Source organism: Sorex araneus, chromosome 1 (genome assembly GCF_027595985.1).
Source record: "Sorex araneus isolate mSorAra2 chromosome 1, mSorAra2.pri, whole genome shotgun sequence".
In the NCBI taxonomy this organism is placed as follows: Eukaryota; Metazoa; Chordata; class Mammalia; order Eulipotyphla; family Soricidae; genus Sorex; species Sorex araneus.
Window position 1 is genome coordinate 20,271,119 of NC_073302.1, and position 24,661 is coordinate 20,295,779.

The following is a 24,661-nucleotide window of genomic DNA, read 5'->3' on the forward strand; positions in this document are numbered from 1 at the left end:
CAGACTCTCCAGACAGGAGGTGCTGGAAGTGCTAAGCCAGGTCTTTGCTCTTTGCCACGTACGTCTGCCAGTGTGGGAGGAGCGAGGAAGGGGTCTGACCACTGCCCTCTTGTCTCAGAACAGACGCAAACGTTTCCCCAGCCCTTCCCGAGCCGCTCCCAGGGCCTGCAGGGGAATTCCCCCCGCATGAGCGTTCTCTCGGCAGCTGGGCTTTTAGGCCAGTCCTAGCTTTTCGAGTACTGATAGGAAGTGGAGGGATGGGTGGTTAGTCCATCTGGGCACACTTGATTTGATGGTGACCTCTGTCATTTAAATTGCTAGGTCCACTGGCTGTGCCCACTGTTTACTTTGCCTTCTTGTTTTTCTTCTTGGCCTTTTCATTCAATGTATCATCATTATCAGATGCAGAAAAAAACAAAGCCTGCAGCCTTTAGGGAGGGGGAGGAAGGGATGCATTTGACCCAGTTAGATCAAGCTGAGCATGTGCAAAGGCCCTGTGGTTGGAAAGCAGGTGGCATGACTAGAGCAAGGGACAGAACCAAAGAGGGCCCCAGGGAGGGGGACATCAGAGGGTCATGGCGGGTGGAGGGAGAGGGGTTAGGACTATAGCAAAGGCCCAGGCCTATCCTGGCTACCACTGAAAGGCAGGTGTGAGCTTTCAGTTTGGGGAGGAGGGTGAAGGCTGAGGAAGGGGCGCAGCAGCTCTGCTGTGGTCGGGGCACACGAGGATGCGGACTTGAGCAGGGCGGTGGAGGAGTGTGCAGGCGCCCTGGGAGGGGCGTGTGAGCAGGCCTGTGACAGATGGGATGGATGAAGGGGTGGGTTCGAGGGGGAGAGGACAGAAATGCCCCCCACCGCCCCCACCCTGGTTCCTGCCTGTAGATCTGAGAGGGGCTTGCAGCGGGCTCTTGAGCAGGTCTCAGGGTGCCACAGCACCCTCTGCGGGGGGCACCGGGGGTCCTCACCCTGCCCCCCAGCGTAGGGCGGGGACGGGGCGGGGAGCAGCTCAGGGCAGGTGACACCCGGCATCCAGACCTGATCTGTGCTTGTCCTTCCAGAGTTCGAAGAGGAGGACGTGGACAGTCTAGAAGATTCCACCATGCCCGTCCACTGGCATGACCCCCGCCCGGCCACGCCCGACGCCGCACCAGCCGAGGCCCCTGGAGGCGCAGGGCCCCGGGGCACGGGGGACAGCTCCCCGAGGGTGGAGTCCGAGGCCGCTCTGAGCTCCGAAGAAGAAGACGAAGACAGTGAGCACAGCCCCAGGGCCTCGGCGTGGGGCCAGGCAGGGGACAGCGGCGGGGACACCCCTCCAGAACACTCTGAGGCCGCCCGGACTGCTGACCTCAGCCCAGCGAGGTCCTGGAGCAGCGGAACTGTCAGCCTCGGGCCCCCCTCCGACGGCCTCGGCCCCCCCTGGGCAGGGCGGCCCCTCAGCCCCCAGCCCGCGGCCCCAGGGGACAGTCCCCGTCGTGGTCAGCGCCTGAACCCCGCTGACAGCGTTGGAGGAAGTGTCACCATGGCAACCGCCAAGGCATTCCAGGACTCCTCCTCGACACCCCCCTCCCCCAGTCCCCCAGATCCTGCAGCTCGATGGGGGGCCCGGGCCACAGGCCCCTCCTGCCCTCCGCCCGGGGCCCGGGCCTGGAAGCGGACATGGGCGTCACCTAAGGCCCTCCCTTCCCGACTCGCCGGCCCCACCAGCCCCCCCAGGTCTCCGCCCAGGCCGTCCCCCAGACCGGAAGCCACACTGGCCGGCCACGCGGCCTCCAGCGACGCCCGCAAGTACGGCCGGGGACGGCTGAACCACCCACTCCCCGATTTATCCAAGGTGGGACCCCGGGTGAGGTTCCCCAAAGAAGAGAGCTACCGCCCGCCCAAGGCCAGGACCCCGGGCCGGGGGCCCCAGGACCCTCGCACGCCCCTCATCTTCAAGTCTCCCGCCGAGATCGTGAGGGAGGTACTACTCAACAGCGGAGAGGCCCCGGCGGGGCAGAACCCACCCCCCACCCACCCCATCGCCAGGGTGCCCCAAGAGTTCCAGACCCCTGAACAAGCCACGAAGCTGGTCCATCAGCTTCAGGTAAGCGGGACTCGTTTCTAGAGGGGAACCTGCTGCCCGGGCACGCACCGGCCCCCGGCACCCCGTCTGGCCAGAGGTGGGACCTTGGGACCGGGCCAGGACCCCCTGCCGGTGGAGGGCTGCCTGTACCCCCAGCCGAGGGATGCCCCTGCTTCCTTTAGAGCAAGCATTGCACTCCCAGTCCTGCTCGCTGGGTCTCCTTCGAGCTATGACGAAAATTCAAAATATGGGGCCGGGGGGCTGGAGTGATAGCACAGCGGGGAGGGCGTTTGCCTTGCACGCGACCAACCCGGGTTCGAATCCCAGCATCCCATAGGGTCTCCTGAGCACCGCCAGGGGTGATTCCTGAGTGCAGAGCCAGGAGTAATCCCTGTGCATCACCGGGTGTGACCCAAAAAGAAAAAAAAATATATATGGGACCGGAGTGATCTACCGCAGCTAGAGGGTTTGTCTTGCACGTTAGATTCCCCAGCACCTCATGTGGTTTCCCCGAGCACCACCAGGGGTGATCCCTGAGCACGGAGTCAGCCCTGAGTATGGCCGGGTGTGGGCCCTACCCACCCCGACAAAACAACAGAAAAAAAAATCAAAATGCATCAGAGAGAAAATGTTATCATATGGGAGCCCCGTGTCTATTACCCAGCTTCTGTCTCCGTTCCCGTTGCCCAGCTCCTCCGCACCAATGACCTCACCTCTCCCCCCCACCCCCCTGCCACTCGGTGGGGGGGTTCAGAGCACACATCCAACATGAAGGCACTGCAGCCCGGGATGTTTCCGTGTGTCCCCACAAAGCACAGGGCTCGCTTACACAGAAGCGCGCTTCTGTCCCCGGCCCGAGAAGCTCATGTCACTTCCTCTCCTATTGTCACTGTCCCGGGAGGGTCCCGCCCACGGGGGGCTCTCGTCAGTGGCCTGTCTGTGAGGGACAACGGGACCCAGAGGCACACGGCTCTCGCCTGCTCCCTGCACTGTTCAAGTCACCAAACCGCTTTGATTCGTGGATTCTTTTTTGTTTCCTTTTCGCATCCTCCACCCAGCCTGCCACCCCCCCTTAGGGGATGCCAGGGTGTGAACTCGGGCTGACTGTGTGCAAGGCGAGAGCCCTCCCCGCTGTGCCACCACTCTGGTCCCTTCGGAGTGTTCTTGTCTGCACACGCTCCTTCAACGCGGGAACAGCACAGGGCAGGTGTGGCAGCCGGGCAAGAAGTGTCGCCCAGGGCTGCAGGAGAGGTCCTGGCCACGGGGTCCTGCATCGGAGTGGGGACCCAGGCTCCAGCGCCATGCCCGAGAGTGCAAGTTGTCCCACCGCCCCGACACTCTCGACACTCGGGGGCCTGTGGCCCTGGCCAGAGGGGTCTGCTTGCTCGCTCATGTGTAGGAAGCCCAGCCACCACTGGGGGGCGCTGGTCCCTGCAAGGGGAGTCAGCCCTGATAGTGACAGCTTCTCTCTCCCCCTCTCTCCCTCTCCCCCCTCTCCCTCACCCTCTCTCTCCCTCACCCTCTCTCCCCCACTCCCTACCCCTCCTTCTCTCTCTCCCTCTCTCTCCCTACCCCTCCCTCTCTCTCTCCTTCTCCCTCTCTCTCTCTCCCTCTCCCTCTCTTTCTCTCTCCTTCTCTCCCTCTCCCTTTCTCTCTCTGTCCCTCTCTCTCCCTCTCCCTCTCTCCCTACCCCTCCTTCTCTCTCCCTCACCCTCTCTCTCCCTCTCCCTAACCCTCCCTCTCTCCCTACCCCTCCTCTCTCTCTCCTTCTCCCTCTCTCTCCCTCTCCCTACCCTTCCCTCTCTCTCTCTCCCTCTCCCTCCCTCTTCCTACCCCTCCCTCTCTCTCCCTCCCCCTCTCCCTCTCCCTCCCTCTCCCTACCCCTCCCTGTCTCTCCCTCTCTCTCCCTCTCCCTCTGTCTCTCCCTCACCCTCTTTCTCTCCCTCCCTCCCTCCCTCCCCCTCTCCCTCCCTCTCCTTCTCCCTCCCCCAGGAGGACTACCACAGGCTCCTCACCAAGTATGCAGAGGCTGAGAACACCATTGACCAGCTGCGCCTGGGGGCCAAGGTACGGGCTGGGGTGAGGTGCAGGGGTGGGGGACTGCCTTCTTCCTGGGATGACACTTCCTCATCCTCCTTATCCTCCTCCTCAGCTGCTGCTTCCTCCCCACCATTTGCAGCTCTTGGGGAAAGTGGGACCCAGTTTTCCTTCCACCCTCAGGCCCCTCTGTGACACTGGCCAGTGACCTTCCCTCTCTGAGCCCACCCTCCGTTACCACTGATGAACTTGGACGTCTTGAGTCTGGGGCGCTCTGGAATTTCGCCAGAGGCTCTCCCCTTCTCCATGAACTCTGGGCTCATGGACCCACCTCTGGCTTCATGACTAGCTGTGTGACTCGAAGGCAGTGACTCTACCTCTCTGAGCTGCAAAGGAGTGCCACCGCCTTTACCCCTTCCCAAGTCATTGTCTGGGGCATGTTTGTTTCCTGGGTCTCATCCTCCAGCAAGGGCTGTCCATCCCCTCTTGACGGTTGAGTGTTTGGCTGGGCTTCCTGGAGGAGGTGGCCGTCCTAGCTACCCCCACCCTCACTTGCAGACAGCAGTGTGAAGTGTGCACGGGGCGTGGGGGGGTGTCTTCCCCTTTTCTGGGGTGAGGCAGGAAGTGGGACCCTTGGCTTCCTGTGTCACCACCTACCGGGCCCTTGCCCCATCAGGCCTCCGCGGAGTGGGAGGGCTGGGTTTCGGGGTGCGGCTCCTCACCCCCTCAGGCACTGCTCTCAGCCCTGGGGGCCGGGCGAGAGACAGGAAGTCCTAGAGCAGGTGCCCCAGACCCCATGCACCTGCCTCCCCCACCCCGTCCCCCACCGCCCCACCCTGGGGCTCCATGGGAGGGGGCCCCGGGCCCTTCCCCCTGGCGCACACGCGTCCCCATCCCGTCCTGAGCAGGGGGGAGAGCTGGGAGGAAGCCGGGCCCGGGTGGGGCCTCCTGTCCCGGAAACCACATTCTTAGGAGCGCGGATGGGGCCTGGGGGCAGAGAACGGGTGGGTAGTGCCAGCCTCCGCGTGCCCACAACGTGCAGGGTGGGCAGCTGAGACCCCGGCGGGGGGCACTGGAGGCCGTGCCACAAGGGCAGGCTGGAGTGTCTGGCCCCATCTATCTGCTCTCCTTCCGGCCTCAGCCTCCAAAGGACTCAGCAGGACTGGCCCGTGTGCACGGCACCGGGTGACCCTGCTGGGGTGCCCAGAAGGGCGCAGAGGTCGGGTGGGGAGGGGGCTCCCCACTGGCTCCCCCAGGACTGACTTCCTGCTCAGAGCACTGGCCCAGGAGCCCAGAGCCCGTCTTGGGGGGCTTTACTGCTCCCTCAGGCTGAGCGGCAGGATGACTCCCCCTCAGGGCCCCGCCGCTGAGCCCCGCCCCACCCAGGGAGAGCACCCATGGGAGAGGGAGGACACCCAGGGGCGCCCCTCCCCGCCCAGAGAGCCCAGGCGAAGTGTGTGACCAGCGTCCTTCGGGTCTGGGTCTGGTTCCGCCCGGGAAGAGCAGGCCCACCCGGGTGGGGGTGGGGTGCTCGCCACGGCGGTGACAGGTGTGCAGTGGGGTGTCCCTCTGTCTGCGGGTTTGGGGGCACCTTTTCCTCTCCACGTCCTGGGGAAACTCGGGGCCAGAGGGGCTGGGACCGGGTCTGGGGCAGAGGCATGGGGACACAGCGTCTGTCACCACACAGGCCCTGGCCCTCTGCTGAGCCTGGTTGGGAAACTGAGGCCTGGGGCATTCCTCAGTGCGGTTAAGATCACAGAATTAGGGGCTGGAGCAATAGCACAGCGGGTAGGGCGTTTGCCTTGCATGCGACCGACCCAGGTTCGATTCCCAGCATCCCATATGGTCCCCTGAGTACTGCCAGGAGTAATTCCTGAGTGCAGAGCCAGGAGTAACCCCATGTGCATCGCCAGGTGTGACCCAAAAAGAAAAAAAAAAAAGATCACAGAATTAGCGGAGGTGAGAGGGCAGGTTAGCCTGTCCTGGCTGGCGCCCAGGGCTCCTCTTGAGCAAACAGAGAGGTCATCCTGTGTTGGAGGGGGTCCCACAGCCCCGCCAGATGGGTGGGACCGGGAAGCCCAGATGAGAGATTGAGGGGTTCAGGGGCCCGGGGCCAGGGCTGGGCACGGGCTACTATTCCCCTCCCTGGCATCATCCACTGCCCGCCCACACCCCGCCCCCCCAGCCCTGCTCAGCTGCCTGGGACCCAGTGACACCAGCCCCCCAAATGGGGAGAGGGCTCATTCCACTGCCTCCCTGCTGGTCACTGATGGGCCCAGAAGCTCCCAGGGAGGGTGGGGCAGGGTGGTGCTGTTGGGGGGGGGATTGTGTGTGGCAGGAGCTGGGTAGACACTTCCTATTCTTTCTGCACCCGCACTCCGGACCCCTTTCACGGGCGCATTAGCATGTTAAAGGCTGGAAAGCCCCATCTGTGCGGAGAATATTCCGGTCCTTATCCTGGAGTGTCCCCGCATTCACTGGCCCACCTGCCTTCCCAGAATCCTGATTAACCCCCTCCTGAGCCGCTGGAGCTCCCTGGGCCCCCCCTGCTTGGGGCTCTGGGAGGGGTCCTGGTTCTTCCTAAAGACCGAGCCGCACCCAGCCCGGCTCCCCTCTCTGGGCCCGGCACAAGGGCCCTTTCTTGGCGACCTCAGCCTGGGCTGAGGCGAGGGCGGGCCGGGCGGGACAGGAGGAACCCCCGGAGGAGGATGTAGGTCACTCAGAAAGAAAAAAGGGGGGGACGTGGGCGAGCCCCCACCCCACGGGCAGGCCTGAGCAGATGGCCAAGGGGATTATTAAAATCCAGCTTTGTTCTCCTCCAGGCTGAGCCTGAAAGGGGGCAGGCGGGCCCGGCTGCGTGGGCCATTACCAACTCTCACTTTGCAGCCGGCTGTCCTGCCTCAGCTGGACGGGAAGAGCAGCTTAACCCAGCTGCCCGCCGGCCAAGGCGAGGGGCTCCTGACTGGTGTTGTGAGGAGCAGGGGGCACCAGAATGGAAATGACTCTCCACGGTCCGTCCCGTCTCCATGATGGTCACATCAGTGCCAAGGGTGGTGGTTTAGGGGTGGCGACCGGTGATGATAGTGAATAAATGTGATGGTAACGGTGTGGGGGAGGGGATGAATATAAAGATGATGGTAGTGGTGGGGTGACGAGGACAATGAGGAGGAGGAGGAAGGTGGTGATGGTGGTGGCCGTGATGAATATGAAGATGATGGTGATGGCAGTGAGGAAGACAGGGGTGCTGAGGGGAGTGGTGGTGGCGGTGGATGTGGTGATGACATGGTGGCGGTGGCCATGTCGATGACGATGATGGTAGTGACAATGGCACCACGATGGTGATGAATATGGCAGCAGTGATCAATGTGATGATGGTGCTGGTGGTGGTGGTGGTGCTGATGGTGTTGTGGTGATGAAGACAGTGATGATGGTGACAGTGGTGGCGGATGAGGTGGTGAATGGGGTGGTGATAGTGATGGTGATGAAGACAGTGGTGATGATGGTGATGGTGACGGTGGTGGTGAATGAGGTGGTGAGTGAGGTGGTGGTGGTGATGGTGGTGGTGATGGTGATGGTGGTGGTGAATGTGGTGGTGAATGAGGTGGTGATAGTGATGGTAATGGTGATGAAGACAGTGCTGATGATGGTGACGGTGGTGGTGAATGAGGTGGTGGTGGTGGTGATGGTGGTGATGGTGGTGGTGGTGGTGGTGGTGATGGTGACAGTGACAGTGGTGATGATGGTGATGGTGACGGTGGTGGTGAATGAGGTGGTGAGTGAGGTGGTGGTGGCGATGGTGGTGGTGATGGTGATGGTGGTGGTGAATGTGGTGGTGAATGAGGTGGTGATAGTGATGGTAATGGTGATGAAGACAGTGATGATGATGGTGACGGTGGTGGTGAATGAGGTGGTGGTGGTGGTGATGGTGGTGATGGTGGTGGTGGTGGTGGTGGTGATGGTGACAGTGACAGTGGTGATGAAGACGGTGATGATGGTGATGGTGGTGGTGAATGTGGTGGTGAATGAGGTGGTAATGGTGATGAAGACAGTGGTGATGATGGTGATGGTGACGGTGGTGGTGAGTGAGGTGGTGGTGGTGATGGTGACGGTGGTGATGAAGACAGTGATGGTGAAGATGATGATGATGGTGATGGTGGTGAATGAGGTGGTGATGGTGATGGTGGTAGTGATGGTGATGAAGACAGTGATGGTGCTGGTGGTGGTGAATGTGGTAGTGATGGTGATAAAGACAGTGGTGATGGTGATGGTGGTGGTGAATGGGGTGGTAAATGAGGTAGTGATGGTGATGGTGGTGGTAATGGTGATGAATGTGATAATGTTGGTGGTGGTGATCATGTTACTGGTGGTGAAGGTGGTGGTGGTGGTAGTGGTGCCAATGAATATGGTGATGAATACAATGATGATGGGGGCTGAATGTGATGATGGCGGGGTGGTCCGGTGAATGTGGTGGTGATATGGTAGGGAGGTCATGTTGGTGACTGGGAAGAAGATGGTGGTGGTAGTGGCCCTGGCGTTGATGAACATGGGGATGCTGGTGGTGAATACAATGATGATGAGGGTGAAGATGAAGGCAATGGTGGTAGTGGTGGTGGTGATGGTGATTAATCCAGTGATGGTGAATGTGATGGTGGTGGTGGCAGGGAGATCGGTGTTAATGGTGACAGTCGTGAGGAAGGTGGTGGTTGGGATAATCATGCTCCAGTGGTGATGCTGTAAGGCAGGTGAGAGCGAGGGCTGTGTTGATTGAGGACTCTGCACAGAGAAGGGAATTCAGCCAGCAGCTGTAGTGCTCCGAGGGGAGCAGTGGCAGGGCCTGGCGGGGCCCAGATTCTCCAGCAAATGCCTGTGGAGACGCAGAAGGTGATCAGTTCAGCGTGTTGAGCCACACAGGCTACACTGGAGCTGTAGATGGTGCACAAACACAGGCATGGCCATGTTCAGTAAAACACCGGGGGCTAAGCCCTGCCTCATGTCAGTGGCTTTCTGCCTTTCCTGCTGACCAGCACCATCGGAGAACCACTGCTCCGTGTGCCAGTACTGACTTAGGCTTCCTCTGATTTTGAGCTTCACACCGCTTTCCTTGATTATCTGCCTGATACCACATCTGCTCAACACTGGGCAATTTATCCCATTAAATCCATCCTCAAATAAAGGAGATTGGCTATGGCTTAGAGATGAATCCATCCACTTGTTCTCTGGGTCTACTCTAATTTCTCCCAACAGCTATTAATTGCTTTTTTTTTTTTTTTTGCTTTTTGGATCACACCTGGTGATGCACAGGGGGTTTATTCCTGGCTTTGCACTCAGGAATTACTCCTGGCGGTGCTCGGGGGACCATATGAGATGCTGGGAATAATCAAACCCGGGTCGGCCGTGTGCAAGGCAAATGCCCTACCCCACTGTGCTATTGCTCCAGCCCCAATTGCTATATTTTTTATGATTGTTTTTGTCATAAATACTTTAGGAGCAATAATAACATGGTCATAATATCAACCTGCTGTGTATTAACTACTCTGTTGAGTGCACACTGTGTATACACATTATTGATAAAAAAGAAGTAAGACTTATACACAGTATTGATAAAAAAAAATGACTGATATGGAAGTCACAGGCTCCATTATCACCCCAGGGCTGCGTCAGCTGGAGGATTTGAGTGACTCAACTTGGGTTCTGTTTCTTGGTCTATTAGACAGGTAAACCTTTCGCTGGTCTGTGGGGTCCCAGAGCTCACGGGAAGTTGCGTCTGCCGTCAGGCGTGTTTGCTGGGCGCCAGGACGAGGGTGTGGGGTCAGGGGGTGGCCTCTGGGTGCGGCTCCCTGGGCTCTGACTTGACTCTGCCATCCCTCACCTTCCCTGCAGGTGAACCTGTACTCGGACCCGCCTCAGCCCAGCCACAGCATCCACATGGGGACCATGTCCCAGGGGACCAAAGTCTTGTCCTTCACCATCCCGCAGCCCCAGGCTGCCGAGAGGTGGCCCCACCCCTCCACCATCCCCCAGACCTCCGAGGCTGCAGGTGAGTCTGGGACAGGTTCCCGGCTGGTTCCGCCTGAGATTCTGTGTGCATTTATGTGGCGTGAGGGGGGATGGGTGAGGGGCTGAGGACTCGGTGGTGACAGTGCTGGTTTCAGGCTGCGTGGGGGAGCTGAGGGTCCTCTCTGGGTCCTGGAGTCAGTCGGTGGGAGCTGTATGGCCCCTGTCACTGAGCATTGGGGTCGCTGGGCCAGCTTGTGACAACGTGGGGCAGAGCACTGTACCAGCCTTGTCACTCTTTGTCCCAAGAAATCCCCACAGTGTGCTTGGGCTCCCCCTACTGGCAGCAAAGGGCATTGAGATGGGAGTGGGAGGGAGCGGGGGAGGAGGGAGTAGGGGGGCTGGGGGGGTTGGCGGGGCGGGGGGGGGGGGGCGGTTGGGAGAGGTGGGAGAGGCTCCCTTGCCTCTCTGACATGGAGCCACCCCACATGGTGATGGGCCCAGGCTGAACTTTGTTCTCCACCGGAAGGATTTTTTTATGTTTTGTTAGTTTGTTTGTGTGTTTAAATTTGGGGCCACACCCGTCTATGTTCAGGGCTTGTTCCCGGCTTGGCACTCAGGAAGTGCTCCTGGCAGGCTCGGGGGCGGGGCGGGGGGTCCTATGGGATGTCAAGGATTGGACCTGGGTGGGCTGTGTGCAAGGCAAGCACCATGCCCACTGTGTCATCTCTCCGACCCGGAGAATATCTGTTTGATTTGGGTGTTCTGCTTTTGAGCCACCGACAGTGGCTGACTCGGGGCTGACTCCTGGCTCTGTGCTCAGGGATCATTCCTGGCAGTGCCAGGGCGACCACTGGGGATGCCGGTAGAGCCCAGGTGGGGCTGTGCCATCACTTTGACCTCAGGGCTCTGGGGTGTGTCTTCCAGGGGGCCTGATGGCTGGAGGGACCCTGAGCCCCTCCTCATCCACCGGTGCGCCCATCCCCGGGAGGCTCCCCGAAAACCAGGGCCTCGCCAAGGACCAGCCCTCCGCGGAACAGACCCAGGTCCTGGCTTCTCAGGCCAGGCGGTTCCTGGACAAGGTGAGTGGGCTGGGGGACTTGGCCAGGTGAAGGGAGGGACTCGCCAGCGCCCCCTGCTGGCTGGCAGGATCGCTGTCTGCAGGGCTCCCTCCTTCCTCTGGGCTGGAGCTGATCAGACCTTTTGGAAGTTTCTTGGTCTCAGGTTCCCGGGTTCTTGCCTTCTCCAGGTCACCCAGTTCACCCGGTAGCAGGTCCCACCCCTGGCGCTGGAGAGCATCTATCTCCTCCTCTCCCTGCCTTCAGCGGGGTTCTCGGGGGCGACTCTGCCGGGGACCTGGAAGGGAAGTAGACTCTCTCTGCTTTCCTCTTGCTTGCAGAGAAACCGCCCTGCCCTCTTGGTTCATTACTGGAACCCGTTCCCAGGTCAGCTCTCCAAGGGCTGTTATATTTTCATCACACAGCCCAGGCAACTGTGAATTGTTGGCAGGTTCAGTGTATAACTGCGTGTTTGGCCTTATTCCCCAAAGTGCTTTTCCCCAAACAGCTTGGAAAATGCATCGGAACCACATGCGCGTGAGCACACAGACCCGGGGCGGGAAGGGGAGAGAGAAAGAAAATGCTCTTAGGGGAGTCAGGACACAAAAATGTTCTGTTGGGCCCCCAGGTACTTTTCCCAGTTGTCCCTGGATTTTGCCAGTGCATAGAGGGTAAGCCTGACCTCACCAGGTCCGTAAGCAACACCAGCATTCTGTTCTTTTTCTTGTGGTAGCGGCTTTGTTGAGAAATACTCATGTCGACTAAGGCTTCCCTGCAGTTCACTCGTTTTTTGTTTTTTGTTTTTTTTGCTTTTTGGGTCACACCTGGCAATGCACAGGGGTTACTTCTGGCTCTGCACTCAGGAATCACCCCTGGCGGTGCTCAGGGGACCATATGGGATGCTGGGAATCAAACCTGGGTCGGCCGTGTGCAAGGCAAACGCCCTACCCGCTGTGCTATTGCTCCAGCCCCAGCCCTTGGGGTTTTGCTGGCTGCAAAAAAAAAAAATTGCTTGGGGGCCAAGAGAGAGCACAGGACTTAGGGCATATGCCTTGGATGCCCCAGCCTAGCCCCTAGCTCCACAAGGCCCCTGAGCATCTCCAAAGGCACCCCTGGGGTCCCTGAGCATCTCCAAAGGCACCCCTGGGGTCCCTGAGCATCTCCAAGGGCACCCCTGGGGTCCCTGAGCATCTCCAAGGGCACCCCTGGGGTCCCTGAGCATCTCCAAGGGCACCCCCGGGGTCCCTGAGCACTGCAGGACCTCAGTTCTTCTCAATGGACCTGCAGTCTAGTTGGCCAAGTACCAGAAGTGGCCCCTGGACCCCCTGAGCACCATTTGGGAGGTCTGCTCCCCTCAATCCTTCCTAATAAAGGTTGTTTTGTAAAGGCAGTGGAGGGTCAGAGACCCTCGTCACGTACAGAGGGAGGATTTGGCAAAGTCTCCCCACCCCCTACCCTCCATTCCACAGAGAGCTGTGGAGGCTGCAGCCACCTTGGTTGTCTAGTTGCTGTTCTTCCGGGGGTCGAACCCCCTGAGGTGAGGCTTCTGCTCTGCCTCCCAGCCCTCCCCTGTACCTTGACCTCTGTCGACGATGGTGGGACCCGTGGCCAGGGGTGCTGCAGGTGATAGGGATGAAGAGGCAGCTCCAGAGCCATCCTCGGAATGCTGGGAAGGGCATGGGGTGCGCGGGATAGACCCAGGGCCTGGCAAGCTGGTGCTCCGCCCTTGAGCCCTGTCCCGGCCCCTCTTAGAGAGACGTGATCCCCGGGGGCTAAAGGTCAGGCCCGCCCAGGCACATGGATTTGGGCTTCCATGTGTGAATTCTGATGGGTTGGTTTAGTTTTTAGCTTTGGAGTCACACCTGGTTATGACTCTTACTCTTGGCAGATCTCAGAGGACCTTAGGGGAAGTCAGGGATCGAACCCGGGTGGAGCACGGCTGAGACCTCTGTACCATCTCTCCAGCCCCAAATTCTGATGGTTTTATGTGAACCTACCCATGTGCTTGCTTTTTCCTGACTGCATTGTGTTCCACGGAGAGGCGCTGTGGCTGATCCCTGAGCCGGCCCAGCCCTCACGAGACTAGAGCTAACCCCCAGCCTTCGAGGCCTCTGACTCATGACTGTGGGGGTTCAGCTGGGGACCAACTTCTGAAAGCTGCCCGAGGACTGTCCTTCAGGCCCTGGTGGAGGGTGCCTCTTGGCAGGTGTGTGTGTGTGTGTGCATGTGTGTGCATGTGTGGGTGTGCATGTATGTGTGCATGTGTGTGCACAAGTGCATGTATGTGTGTGCATGTGTGTTCACATGTGCGTGTATGTGTGCATTTGTATATGCATGGTGTGCATGTGTGTGCGTGCGTGTGTATGTGTGCATGTATGTGCATATAGGTGGCCTCCTCGCCTGGAGTGGGTATTTATGAGCCCGTGTCCTTCCCTCCATTCCCAGGTGGAGTCCTTTGCAGGCCTGATGCAAGCAGGATGTCTCACACCTCAGGACCAGCTCAAGGTACTGTGCCCTCGGGAGCCCCCCGGTGCCTGGCCCCAGCCTCATCTTCCCCTGTAGCCGTATTTCCGTGTCACAGATCCAGGAGGCCCAGACCCCACTAACGCCCCCGCTGGGCTCCCCCGCTGATGTCGCTTCTGATACCTGGTTCCTGCTCGTGAAACAGCGATGGTGGCATGCCAGGGACAGTGACGAGCCTGCCACTTACCTCTGCTCATGTTATCACTGAAACCAGGGCAGGAGGTTGGAACCATCTCCACCCGCCCCCCTAACTGGGCTGGACCCCCGTGCAGAGTGACGGGTCTCTAAGGGCCGTGATTCCCGAGCCCAACCCGTCCTCACTGGCTCGCCTGCTTGCTGCCCGTCCATCTCAGCAACCGCCCGGAACTCCTGCCCTCCTAGTCTCTTCTCACTGCTTGGCTTGGGGTCACGCCCGGCAGTGTCCTGGTGGTCTGGGGCCCGGGAGGGGCTCAGGGCTCAAGGCTGACTCCCGGCGGTGCCGGGGGCTGGGGGGGTACTTGCAGGGCTGTGGTAGAGCCCAGGCTGCAGCGTGCCACACCTGGACAGCCCATCAGGCTCTCTCCATCCACCCCCTTGTGTAGTTTCTTGGGTGTGGGCTTGCCGGTGTGCTGGGGGTCACACCCAGCAGTGCTCTGGGATTACCTCTGGCTCTGAACTCAGGCATCACCTCGAACAGCGCTGGGGGGACCCTAGGGATGCTGAGGATCAAACGGGGATCAGCTGTGGGCTAGTCAAGCCCCTTCACCCCTGGACTATGCCCGGGCCCTTTTGTAGTCATTAAAGGAAAAAAAAAAGCACATTTGAGAACGACCAAAGCAACGAGATTCCTCATTGAATTGGTGTATTCACCATATTCCTCCCCACCTTTTTTTTTTTGGTTTTTGGGTCACACCTTATGATGCTCAGGGGTTACTCCTGGCTCTGGGGACCATATGGGATGCTGAGAATCGGACCCGGGTCAGCCGCGTGCAAGGCAAACGCCCTGCCCGCTGTGCTATCGCTCCAGCTCCTTCTGGCACCTTCTTACTGCTGCCTGTAAAAATTGCTTTGAGCTGGGGTTGGAGCGACAGCACAGCGGGTAGGGCGTTTGCCTTGCACACGGCTGACCCAGGTTTGATTCTCAGCATCCCATATGGTCCCCCGAGCGCCTCCAGGAGTAATTCCTGAGTGCATGAGCCAGGAGTAACCCCTGTGCATTGCCTGCCAGGTGTAACCCAAAAAGTGAAAAAAAATTGCTTGGAGCTAAATCCACTTTAGCTTTGACAAAGTTGGGTGAAGAAAGCCAGAAGAAAAACAGACACAGATGGAACTCACTTGTCTGTGGTATACAGAATGCTGGATGAGGAAACGTACTGTAGTAAAAGGGGGTGCCTCAGTCACTCTTGACCCCAGTGTTTAGAGAGGAGAAGAACAGAGCAGGGAAGAAACTGAGTGGGGGGAGGGCTCGGAGAAGAGAACAGGAAGTAGTGGGCGACCAGGCATCCCTGTGGTCCCCTGAGCACCACCAGGAGTAATTCCTGAGTGCAGAGCCAGAAGAAAACCCCTGTGCATCACTGGTGTGACCCAAAAAGCAAAATAAAAGAAAAAAATTATATGTCTAAAATATATCTAAAATTTATATTAAAATATATGTCTAAAATATATATTATATATCTAAAATATTATATAGCTAAAACTCAACTATCGGTAACTTTGCAACTCACAGTTCTTTAATTAAAAAAATAAGGCACGTGCTGGACAATCGGGGCCCTCGGTCCACGAGACTGAGTGCGCTGACCCCACGCTTGTCTTGTCCTTCATCCTCGCAGTGTCCCTGCTCCTGACCTGTTCACCCGGGGCTGTGCCTGGTGCCTGGCGCCTGCCCCTGTCGGTGCAGGAGGCTCCCTCCTGCCCTGCGGTGCCCCGAGTCTCAGCAGTGCGGGGGACTGAACCCAGGCCTCCTGCACGCACAGCCTGTGCGGGTCGAGGGCGCCACCCTCCTCCCTGGTACTGTTCACACTGACGATGGTCACCAGTGCTGCTGGGCTTGTCACTCCAGACGCCCCGAGCCTCTGCGGGGCTCCCCCTGCTGGGTCCCACGGGTGTGACCAGCGGGAGCCAAGACAAAGGCCTAGAGAGGAACATGCCCCGGTAGGTGGTAGGTCCAGCTCTGATGCCACCAGTCTCCCGGCGCCCAGCTGGAGAGCTCCCCTGCTCTGCCCTGCGGCCCCAGCCCATGGGGCCACCGTCTAATCTGACGCAGGCCCACGGTGACCTGGAACTACAGGGTCCTAAGGGGAATATGGGCGGCTGGAGCGATAGCACGGCGGGAATGGCGTTTTGCATCCCCGAGCGCTACCAGGAGTAATTCCTGAGTGCAGAGCCAGGAGTAACCCCTGAGCATCACGGGTGTGATCAAAAAAACAAAAAAACAAAAAAGAAGAAGGCGCCAGAACTTCACCCCAGAACGCTGGCTTTCCCGGAGACAGAGCACCCATCAAGCCCTCACCCAGCTCCCCTCTCGGGGCTTAGATGGTAACCTTTTAAAGGAAGCACACCTATTTCTGAAACGTAGATGCATGGCCAGCCAGGAGGACCCAAACAAACAAAAAGTATAGAGTTACATGGTAGCAATTTTCCGAACTCAGCAGCACAGAGCACTTTCCAAGTCAGGGGCCGGGGCTCTCCCCACTCCTTGAGGATTAACCCTTTCATTTCCTTCCCCTCCAGACCCATCCCCGCTTCCCAGGGAGGTTGGAAGGTGGAGCACGAGACTCTGGTGGGGGGGGGGCCCTCAGTCTGTCACTGGAACCGAGAGAATGGGCTGGGGGCAATCAGCCTGCGACGGGGACCTGCCCCCGTGTTTCAGCCCTGACCGTCACCTGGGGGTCATGTCTCACCGTGACAACCAGGAGCCAGAGCCTGGCTCTGCACCCTGTGTCCCGGCCGCCACCCACGTCCCCTGCCACACCCTGTGTGTGCCTCCACTTCCGCTTCTCTGACTGGAGGTGGCCAGGGAGCCTCTGGGGGGGCGGGGGGGAGCTCCCTTGGGAGCTCAGTGGATGCTCGGGAGGGGGAGGGGGGCTCCGTTCCTGTGGGGACTCGACCCAGACAGTAATGATGGCGACCCCCATGCGGGGAAGAGACGAAAGACCCCAAACTTGCAACTGGAAGTCCAGACGAGGGTTTGGGGGCTGGGGGCTTCTGGGAGCATGTGTGATGCTGCAACTGCCATGGAATGTTGGGGACCCCAGGGAGGTGCCAAGGTGCTGAGCTGGGTCCCTGCCATGCCAGTCTGATGGCAAAGAGCTTGACCTGTGCGGGCAGGCTGGCTCCTGTGACTCGCCCCTCTGGCCCCTGTCTCCTGGGGACTCGGGCCCCCCCTGGCCTCTGCAGACCCAGGGTGAGCTCCGTGACCCCAGTCCCCCACCCCCCCCCCCCGCCCCGGCCCTCTCAAACTGGCCACCAGCACCGTATCTGCCGGGACGACGCCCGTGGGCGTGGGGCACCCACCCTCCCTGCTCCGCTTGGTTCCAGGGCTTCCAGCGGCTGAAGGCAGCCCACGCGGCCCTGGAGGAGGAGTATCTGCGGGCGTGCAGGGAGCAGCGCCGGGCCCCGCAGCTGGCCGGCTCCAGGGGCAGCCCGGGGACGTTCGATCCGGACAGGTGGGTGGCTGCCCAGGTCACTGGGAGGCAGCGCTCAGCTCCTGCCTCGGTCTGCAGAGACGCGGGGGTGGGGCACGAGGAGGACTGCTCCCTGCCCAGTGCTCAGTGCGGCCGAAGGAGAGACTGAGCCGCACGTCCTTGACCCGTCTGCAGTGAGGGGCGGCCGAGGGGATTCGGGCTGAAATCCCATGTGGGCGAATGGGGAACCTGAGTCCCGGGGGGGGGGCGTTGTTCTGGGCCCCACAGGCAGGGGAGGGGGCGGAGTCCACCTGGATCTTGTTTGCCTCCTGGTCATCCCAGCATCAGAGGCCTTAATGCTCCCCCGCCCTCACCCCACCCCGTCCCAGGCCTGCTCTGGGGTCCCTCCTCTTGCCCGCTCACGGCTTCTCCGTTCTCAGGGAGCTGGAGGCAGAGATCTTCCAGCTGGGAATTCGCCTGGAGGAGCTGAAGGACCGCCTGGACCAGAATCAGCAGGTGTTGGAGCCGCCGGGCTGGGTCCCGCCTCTGGACAGCTCCCCCGCCCGCCCCCGGGCCCTGCAGCCCCCACAGCCGGCCAGGCAGACCGCCTGCACTGCCCAGGTACCCGCCCATCCCCTGTCCAGCTGTGGCTGCCCGCCCCTCCACCCTTCACGGCTCCTCACTGCCCCGCACTCCCACCCTGGGCCCGGACCTGGGTGGATGGACGACGGGACTCAGCAGGGACGCGACCGAGGGACAGTGACTCCCCGCGGGGCAGTGCTCACTCCTGGCAGGAGACCCACCGTCACTCACTGTGAACCCCGTCCAGCGGTGGCTCTCGGAGCTGAGTCACAGGGGAAGAGGAGTTCCGAGGAGCTGGGCTGGAGGGTGTAGGGGGGACGGGGAGCAAGTGGGAAAGGTGGGGGGGGTGGTGAAGTGGGGAAGCAGCCCTGGAAGAGCGCTGGCGCCCCTCCTGCAGGCAGAGCCTAGAAGGGGGTGGGGGACAGCCATCAGGGAGAAGTGGCTGGGTGGGTACCGTAGTGTCCTGGTGTCTTTGGCCAGGGTGATGGAAACGCCTTTGTGTCTTTGTGGTGGGCGTCGGGGGCGGGGGCGGTGCAGGGGCAGCAGAAAGGTCTAAAAGGCACGTCAAAGTTTTTTAGGTTTGGTTTTGGGGCTCTACCTGGGGATGCTCAGGGCTTGCTCCTGGCTCTGCACTCAGAGATCACTCCTGGCAGGACTCAGAGGACCCTTATGGGATGCTGGAGATCGAACCCGGGTCAGCTGTGTGCAAGGCAAAGGCCTTACCTGCTGTATTAGCACATCTACCCTATAGAAGATGCTTATAGGATGGGGATCACGGGGGGTGGGGTGGGGGTGGTGTTAGGGGGAGAAGGTAGGGGAGCAGGGAGGGAGCCGGGGTCACCCCCAAGTCTGTGCTTTCCTCGAGTTGTTGGGCGGGTTTGGGGCCTCTGGCAAGGACAGGAGTTGTAGCCAAGGGTGTCGGAGAAAGCGGCTCCTAGGTTCCCTCCAGCTTGCGTGGCCCCCAGGGGATGTGGCTGCGGAGGGGTGCGGGGGGCAGAGTCGGGTCTGTGTGCCCTGTTGCCGGGTGGCAGAGATGCTGGGATCAGATAGGAGCCAAGGTTGCCTGAAAGGCTGGGCACCTCGGGATATTAGTCCCAGTAGCTGAGGCGGGGGAGGGGGGTCCCATGGGGGGGGGATGGGGTGGGGTGGGGGGTGAGGGGAGTTACTTGCTCTGCCCCACAGGCGGTGGCGCTTCTTGATTCGTTGTTGCTTTTTCAGGGCCACGCCCAGCAGAGCTCTGTGCTCCGGGGTCATTCCTGGTGGGCTCGGAGGACCGTATGTGGTGCTGGGGATTGAACCCGGGTCAGGTCGGCCATGGTCGAGACAAACACTTGACCGCTGGACTACTGAGACCCTGGGGCTTCTCCCAGGCACCCCCAGGCAGATAGAAAGCCGGGAACGTCTTGGGGTGCTTGTGTTGGGTAGGAAGGGGCTGTGGGGAGAGGCTTCAGGCCGCACGTGCCTGGGTCACCTCTCAGCCATGCTCTCTCCTGGAGAGATGAGAGAAGGAGTCAGAGCTGAGCCTCAGTTTCCTGCTTGTCCAGGGTGTGGGTCGTGGGCATCAGAAAGGGCCGAGCAGTGCGTGGCTCAGAGTTTGTAGGTGCTCAGCTAAAGGCAGGGTCCAGGCAGGGGCCTTTGAAGACAGAGCTCCTCTGTGAAAGGCCATCGGCAGTCATGGGAATGTCCCCAGGTGTGGTAACATGGGTTGGGTGCCAGAGCCGGTGACACCCCTGAGCTCAGCAACACTAGAGGGGGACGGTGGTCATCTACATGCCCCCTCGTTGTTGGCTGTGAAGCCGACTATGGGGTGTGACTGGCTGAACTTCTGTGACCTTGACCTCGTGACCTTTACCCTGTGACCTTGGCCTCATGACTTGGGCCCCCGCACCTCCCGCACAATGGTGGGGGGGTTGCATCACGGATCTGGTCTGTTCCCCCCGCACCTGCTCGCAGCCAGCCCTGGAGAAGTGGAGGTGAGTGAGGCCCGCCTCCAACCCCCGCCCCTTCGTCTCTCTGGCCCCGCAGCCAGAGGCCGCCAGCACGGGCCCCCACCTGCTGCAGGCCAGGAGGGAGGCGGGTGTGGACTGCAGCGAGGACGAAGCGGAGGAGGAGCAGGGGCTGGGCGGCCCGGCATCTCCCAGGCCCCAGGAGAGGCAGATGGAGCAGGACTTCCACGGCCTCCTGCAGCGGTGAGTGAGGACCCCAGGCCGGGCTGAGGGGAGGGGGGGCCTGCCCAGGGGCTGCCGCCACCCCGCCTATGTCTCTCGCAGGTACCTGGATGTGAAGTCGCGCCCGGAAGCCTTGAGGAGGGAGGAGGAGGAGGATGAGGAGGAGCAGGAGGGGCAGGACTGCACCCTGGAAGTGGACCGGGGACCTGCTCCGGGGATCATGGAACCCAGCCGACTCCCCTCAGCACACACTGGGAGAAGTCACAAGGCCCCCCTCAAGTACGTCAGGGAGCCGCCTCTAGCCTCGCCCGTCTGAGTCCGTCATGGAGAAAGTCTCATTAGGGCTCCATGTCTTTTTTTATTCTTTTTGGGTCACACCTGGCAATGCTCAGGGGTTACTCCTGGCTCTGCACTCAGGAATTACTCCAGGCGGTGCTCAGGGGACCATATGGGATGCTGGGAATCGAACCTGGGTTGGCCCCGTGCAAGGCAAACGCCCTCCCCTCTGTGCTATCGCTCCAGCCCCAGGGCTCTATGTCTTTAATACAGAGGGACAGAAAATTAATGAGTGAGTGAATGAATAGTGAGTGAACAAATGAATGGATGAATGGTAAGTGAATAATGGAGGGATGAGTACATGAGTGAGTGAGTGATTGGATGATGAGTGAATGGATAAATTAGTGAGTGAATAGATGAACGATGAGTTAGTAATGAGTAGATGGATGATAGATCAATAGATGAATGAGTGGGTAATGGGATGAATGAGTGAATGGATGAATGCATTAAGGAATAAATGAATGCATGAATGATGAGGTAAGTGAATAATGAATAGATTGATAGATGGATGAGGGATTGCATGAGTGAATGAGTGGATGGATGAATTAGTGAGTGAGTAAATGAATGGATGGATAGAGTGAGTGAATCAATGAGTTATGGATGGATGGTGGATGAGTGAGTGATGAATGAATGAGTGAGTGGATGAATGGATTTGTGAATAAATGAATGGATGAATGAGGAGTTGATGAATAGTGAATGGATGGATGATAGTGGAATAATGAGTGGATGAATGAACTAGCGAATGAATGGATAGATGAATGGTGAGTTAGTGAATAATGAATGGAGAGATGGATGAGTAGATAGATGAGTGAGCGACAGCATGAATGAGGGCATGAGTGAGCGAATGGCTGACTCAGTGAGTCCTGGGCGAGCAGCCTGTTAAGGAGGAGACCCAGGGCTCTCAGAAGCCGTTGTTTTATTATTATTATTATTATTATTATTATTATTATTGCTTTTTGGGTCACACCCAGCGATGCTCAGGGGTTACTCCTGGCTCTGCATTCAAGAATTACTCCTGGCAGTGCTCAGGGGACCATATGGGATGCTGGGAATCGAACCCGGGTCGTCCGAGTGTAAGGCAAACGCCCTACCTGCTGTGCTATCGCTCCAGCCCCAGAAGCCGTTGTTTTAGGTTTTTGTTTCAGCTTCTGTCTGGAAGCCCTTTACTGAAAAGCATGCCCTCAGGCTTCTGGAGTGGATGGGAGTTCACGGAAACGGCTGCCCGAGACCGTGACCTGGCAGCCCCGTGCCTGAGCCCGGGAGAGAACTCGGCTCAGCTGTTTTCCACGCTGTTCCCCCAACCACGGGCTGGGTGGTTTTCGTGGCTCCCTCGCTTGCTCAGTCGTGGCGCTGCCACACCCACAGTCACACCGATACAAGGTGGCAGGCCTAGCGCGGGCCCCCCGGGGAGGGTCTGACCCCAGAGCCGGGGTCCTGGTCCCGGGGTTGGCACGCCTCTTCTTCCCTGCCAGGGAGACCGCCGTGCAGATGGCACCCGGGAACAGACCCGCCTTCCGTGCTCCTGGTGCCAGAGACAGGCACCCGTCAGGCCTGGGCAAGGCCGAGGCAGCTGCCCCGGGGCCGGGCAGGCCACCCCCGCCGCGGGGCCCCCACCGGAGCAGCCTGAGCAGCCTGGAGGGCGGCAGCAGCAGCACCGAGCAGCTTGCCCGCAAGTCTCCGCGCCGCGCCGGCCTGCCCCACCAGGAGGTGAGTGGCCCAGGGGGGGGCCTGGCCTCTCCCGCGGCCCCGCGGGCTCCAGCTGGCAGCCATAGCTCACGCAGTTCCCGGGGCGGTGCCCGCTCCTGCACTCACGCCCTGCCCCGGGTGCGGACCTGCCCCGTGCCGCCTCCGGCTGCTGCTCCCTGTGCCAGGAGCCGCTTCCGCCTGAGCCCGCGCTGCCTTGCTCTCAGCACTTGCTCCCTGGGCTTCTTTCTCAGCCTCGGCCGGGCACAGCGGGGCGCCGAGTCTTGGCACTGTCTGCACCGTGAGGACAGCGGCTGGGGGGCGGTGCCGTGCCCGCTAGTGTTCGGGGACGGTTTGCAGCACCGTGTAGGCACACCTGCCGGTGGTGCCCAGGGGGCTTTGAACCCTCACCTGGGCCCCGGTAACAGTAGTCGGGGGCTCCCGAGTGGTGCTCAGGAGGGTCGGGGTCTCTGCCAGCGAGGCTGTTAGTCCAGTGCCAGGGCCCGAGGATAAAGCGCCACAGCGCTGGGGCCCCCCGGCAGCCGTGGGGGTATTGGCGTCCCCAGGGCCCCACTTGGCTATGCCGGGGCCCTCCAAGGCTGCACCCGGAGATTCTTGGGGGACCACGTGGTGCTGTGCCAGGCCCGTGCCCTGCCCGCCTCGCTACCTTCCGGCCCCCTCCTCAGCACGATTTCTCTCGAGCTCATGGCTGTGGACATGTGACGTTTGCTGTGGGACCGCCTGTAGGATTGTGTGCGCTCACATGCATGCACACACACTTCCACGTACACACAGATGTCCACACGTGCACACAGCACATGGGCACAGACCCACAGGTGTGCACATAGACACATGTACATTCACGTGCACACACAGGTACTCAGATCCACAGGCATGAGCATACACATATGCACATACACAGGCACATGCATGTTACACACTGGCATAGATACACAAAGACCCACAGGTGTGTACATACACACGTACACACATGTGACACACAGGGACATATACCCACAGTCGTGCACATACACACATGCACACACGGGCACACGCATGTATACACTGGCACACAGACACACAGGTGTGCACGTACACACATGTACACACCGGCACACAGACCCGCAGGCGCAGACATGCACACATGCACACACGTGTGTGTGCCTCAGGGACCAGGAGCAGCGAGGACTGGCCCAGGCCCTCACGGGGCAGCACTGGCACTGCCTTCTGTGTCCGTGTTCTCCGGCCCTGGCCTCATCCTCAGTGTGTCTGTGGGGGGGGGGCGCCGCTGTGCGTGTTTGCCGGGCTCTGGCTCCCCCTTCCCTGGGCCTGGGATGGGGGCTGAGGGGCTGAGGGACGCAGGGGGAGCAGCCTGGTCTGGGGTCTGCTCCTCCTCCTGCTCTTCTGCTGTGAAAGGAGTCTCTCACGGGCGGGGGGGGGGCCTTTGCTGAGTGCTGTGAGCCTGACACCTTGCAGGGTCCTGATGCCGCCCCCCACGCCCCAGCCTGAGCCTTCAGTAGGAGCTGAACAGCCTCAGCACTGGAAGGCTCTGGAATGTGCTGCCCTGGCACATTCCGCACTCTTAAAGGAACACTGCCTCTTTCAGGAGCCCTGGATGGCCTCCCCAGAGACAGACAGTGGCTTTGTGGGCTCAGAGACCAGCCGGGTGTCACCCCTCACCCAGACCCCGGAGCACCGGCTCGCCCACATCAGGTAGGCTGGGGAATCCCCCACCACTATCCTGTCTGTGTCACACCTGGTTCGCCTGGGAACCCCCGAAGGGGAGAGGGTGGTCTGGGCAGTCTCTGAGCTCTCAGCCCCTGCACCAACCTCACGGTATTGATGGAGGGAAACGGAGTCACAGAGTGGGCAAGGGGTGGGCCCCAGGGTCACCCAGCCAAGTAGCCAGACACCTGGAGAAGAGCGTTTGCTGGATGAATGAATGAATGAATGAATGAATGAATGAATGAATGAATGTGGGGCTGGCGAATGAATGAACACCAGGGGACCGGGTAGTGCAGGGAGCATCAGGCAGGAGAGGGGGCCGCCGGGGGTCTGCCTGGGGAGGGATGCAGGTGAAAGGGATGTGTGTGTGTGTGTGTGTGGAGAGGGGGCTCTAGTTCTTAAACCTGAAACTGAGCTTCATCCATGGGGGTGCCCTGAGGGGTCCCGGGGCCGGGAGCTCACTGGTTCAGCGTATGGCCGAGCTTGACTCCCCGCCCCGCCCCCCTCTCCGTCTCTGTGTGTCTCCTCAGTACGTCTCTCCCCTCTGGGACCCCCGGCACCCCAGGGACGCTGACCCAGTCCTTCACCACGCCTGCAGCCTGGCCTGGAGCCTCCCACTCCCAGACCAGAGACCCTCAGGCCCTTAGAAGAGCCTCCGAGCCCAGCCTGGCCAGGAGCCGAGCCCCGAGGCACCCCGTGGCCCCTCCGAGCCCCCTCCGACAGAGGGCGCCCAGCTTCTGCCTGGAGCGACCCCTGCTGGCCGAGACGGGTGAGTGCAGGGCTCCTGGGTGGGGGGGGCTGGGTGGCCGGAATGAAAGATCCCTTCCGCAGAACTGGATGGACAGAACAGCAGGTCAGGCGCTGGCCTTGCACACGGCCAGCCGGGGTTGG

The 24,661-nt window shown here is 60.4% G+C and overlaps 1 protein-coding gene across 3 annotated transcripts in view; it reads left to right on the forward strand.

Annotated features, from left to right (window-relative positions):
* The window catches only part of AKNA (AT-hook transcription factor), a 54,330-nt gene that overhangs the window by 16,779 nt on the left and 12,890 nt on the right, over positions 1-24,661 (forward strand). For all 3 annotated transcript variants that reach the window (XM_055119568.1, XM_055119561.1, XM_055119553.1), the window contains exons 3-14: positions 1,059-2,083; positions 4,055-4,129; positions 9,980-10,136; positions 11,021-11,175; positions 13,597-13,656; positions 17,191-17,318; positions 17,717-17,897; positions 19,884-20,047; positions 20,129-20,305; positions 21,835-22,069; positions 23,652-23,758; positions 24,301-24,539. In XM_055119568.1, the coding sequence (XP_054975543.1) occupies positions 1,059-2,083; positions 4,055-4,129; positions 9,980-10,136; positions 11,021-11,175; positions 13,597-13,656; positions 17,191-17,318; positions 17,717-17,897; positions 19,884-20,047; positions 20,129-20,305; positions 21,835-22,069; positions 23,652-23,758; positions 24,301-24,539 (2,703 nt within the window). The remainder of the gene's footprint in view (positions 1-1,058; positions 2,084-4,054; positions 4,130-9,979; positions 10,137-11,020; positions 11,176-13,596; positions 13,657-17,190; positions 17,319-17,716; positions 17,898-19,883; positions 20,048-20,128; positions 20,306-21,834; positions 22,070-23,651; positions 23,759-24,300; positions 24,540-24,661) is intronic.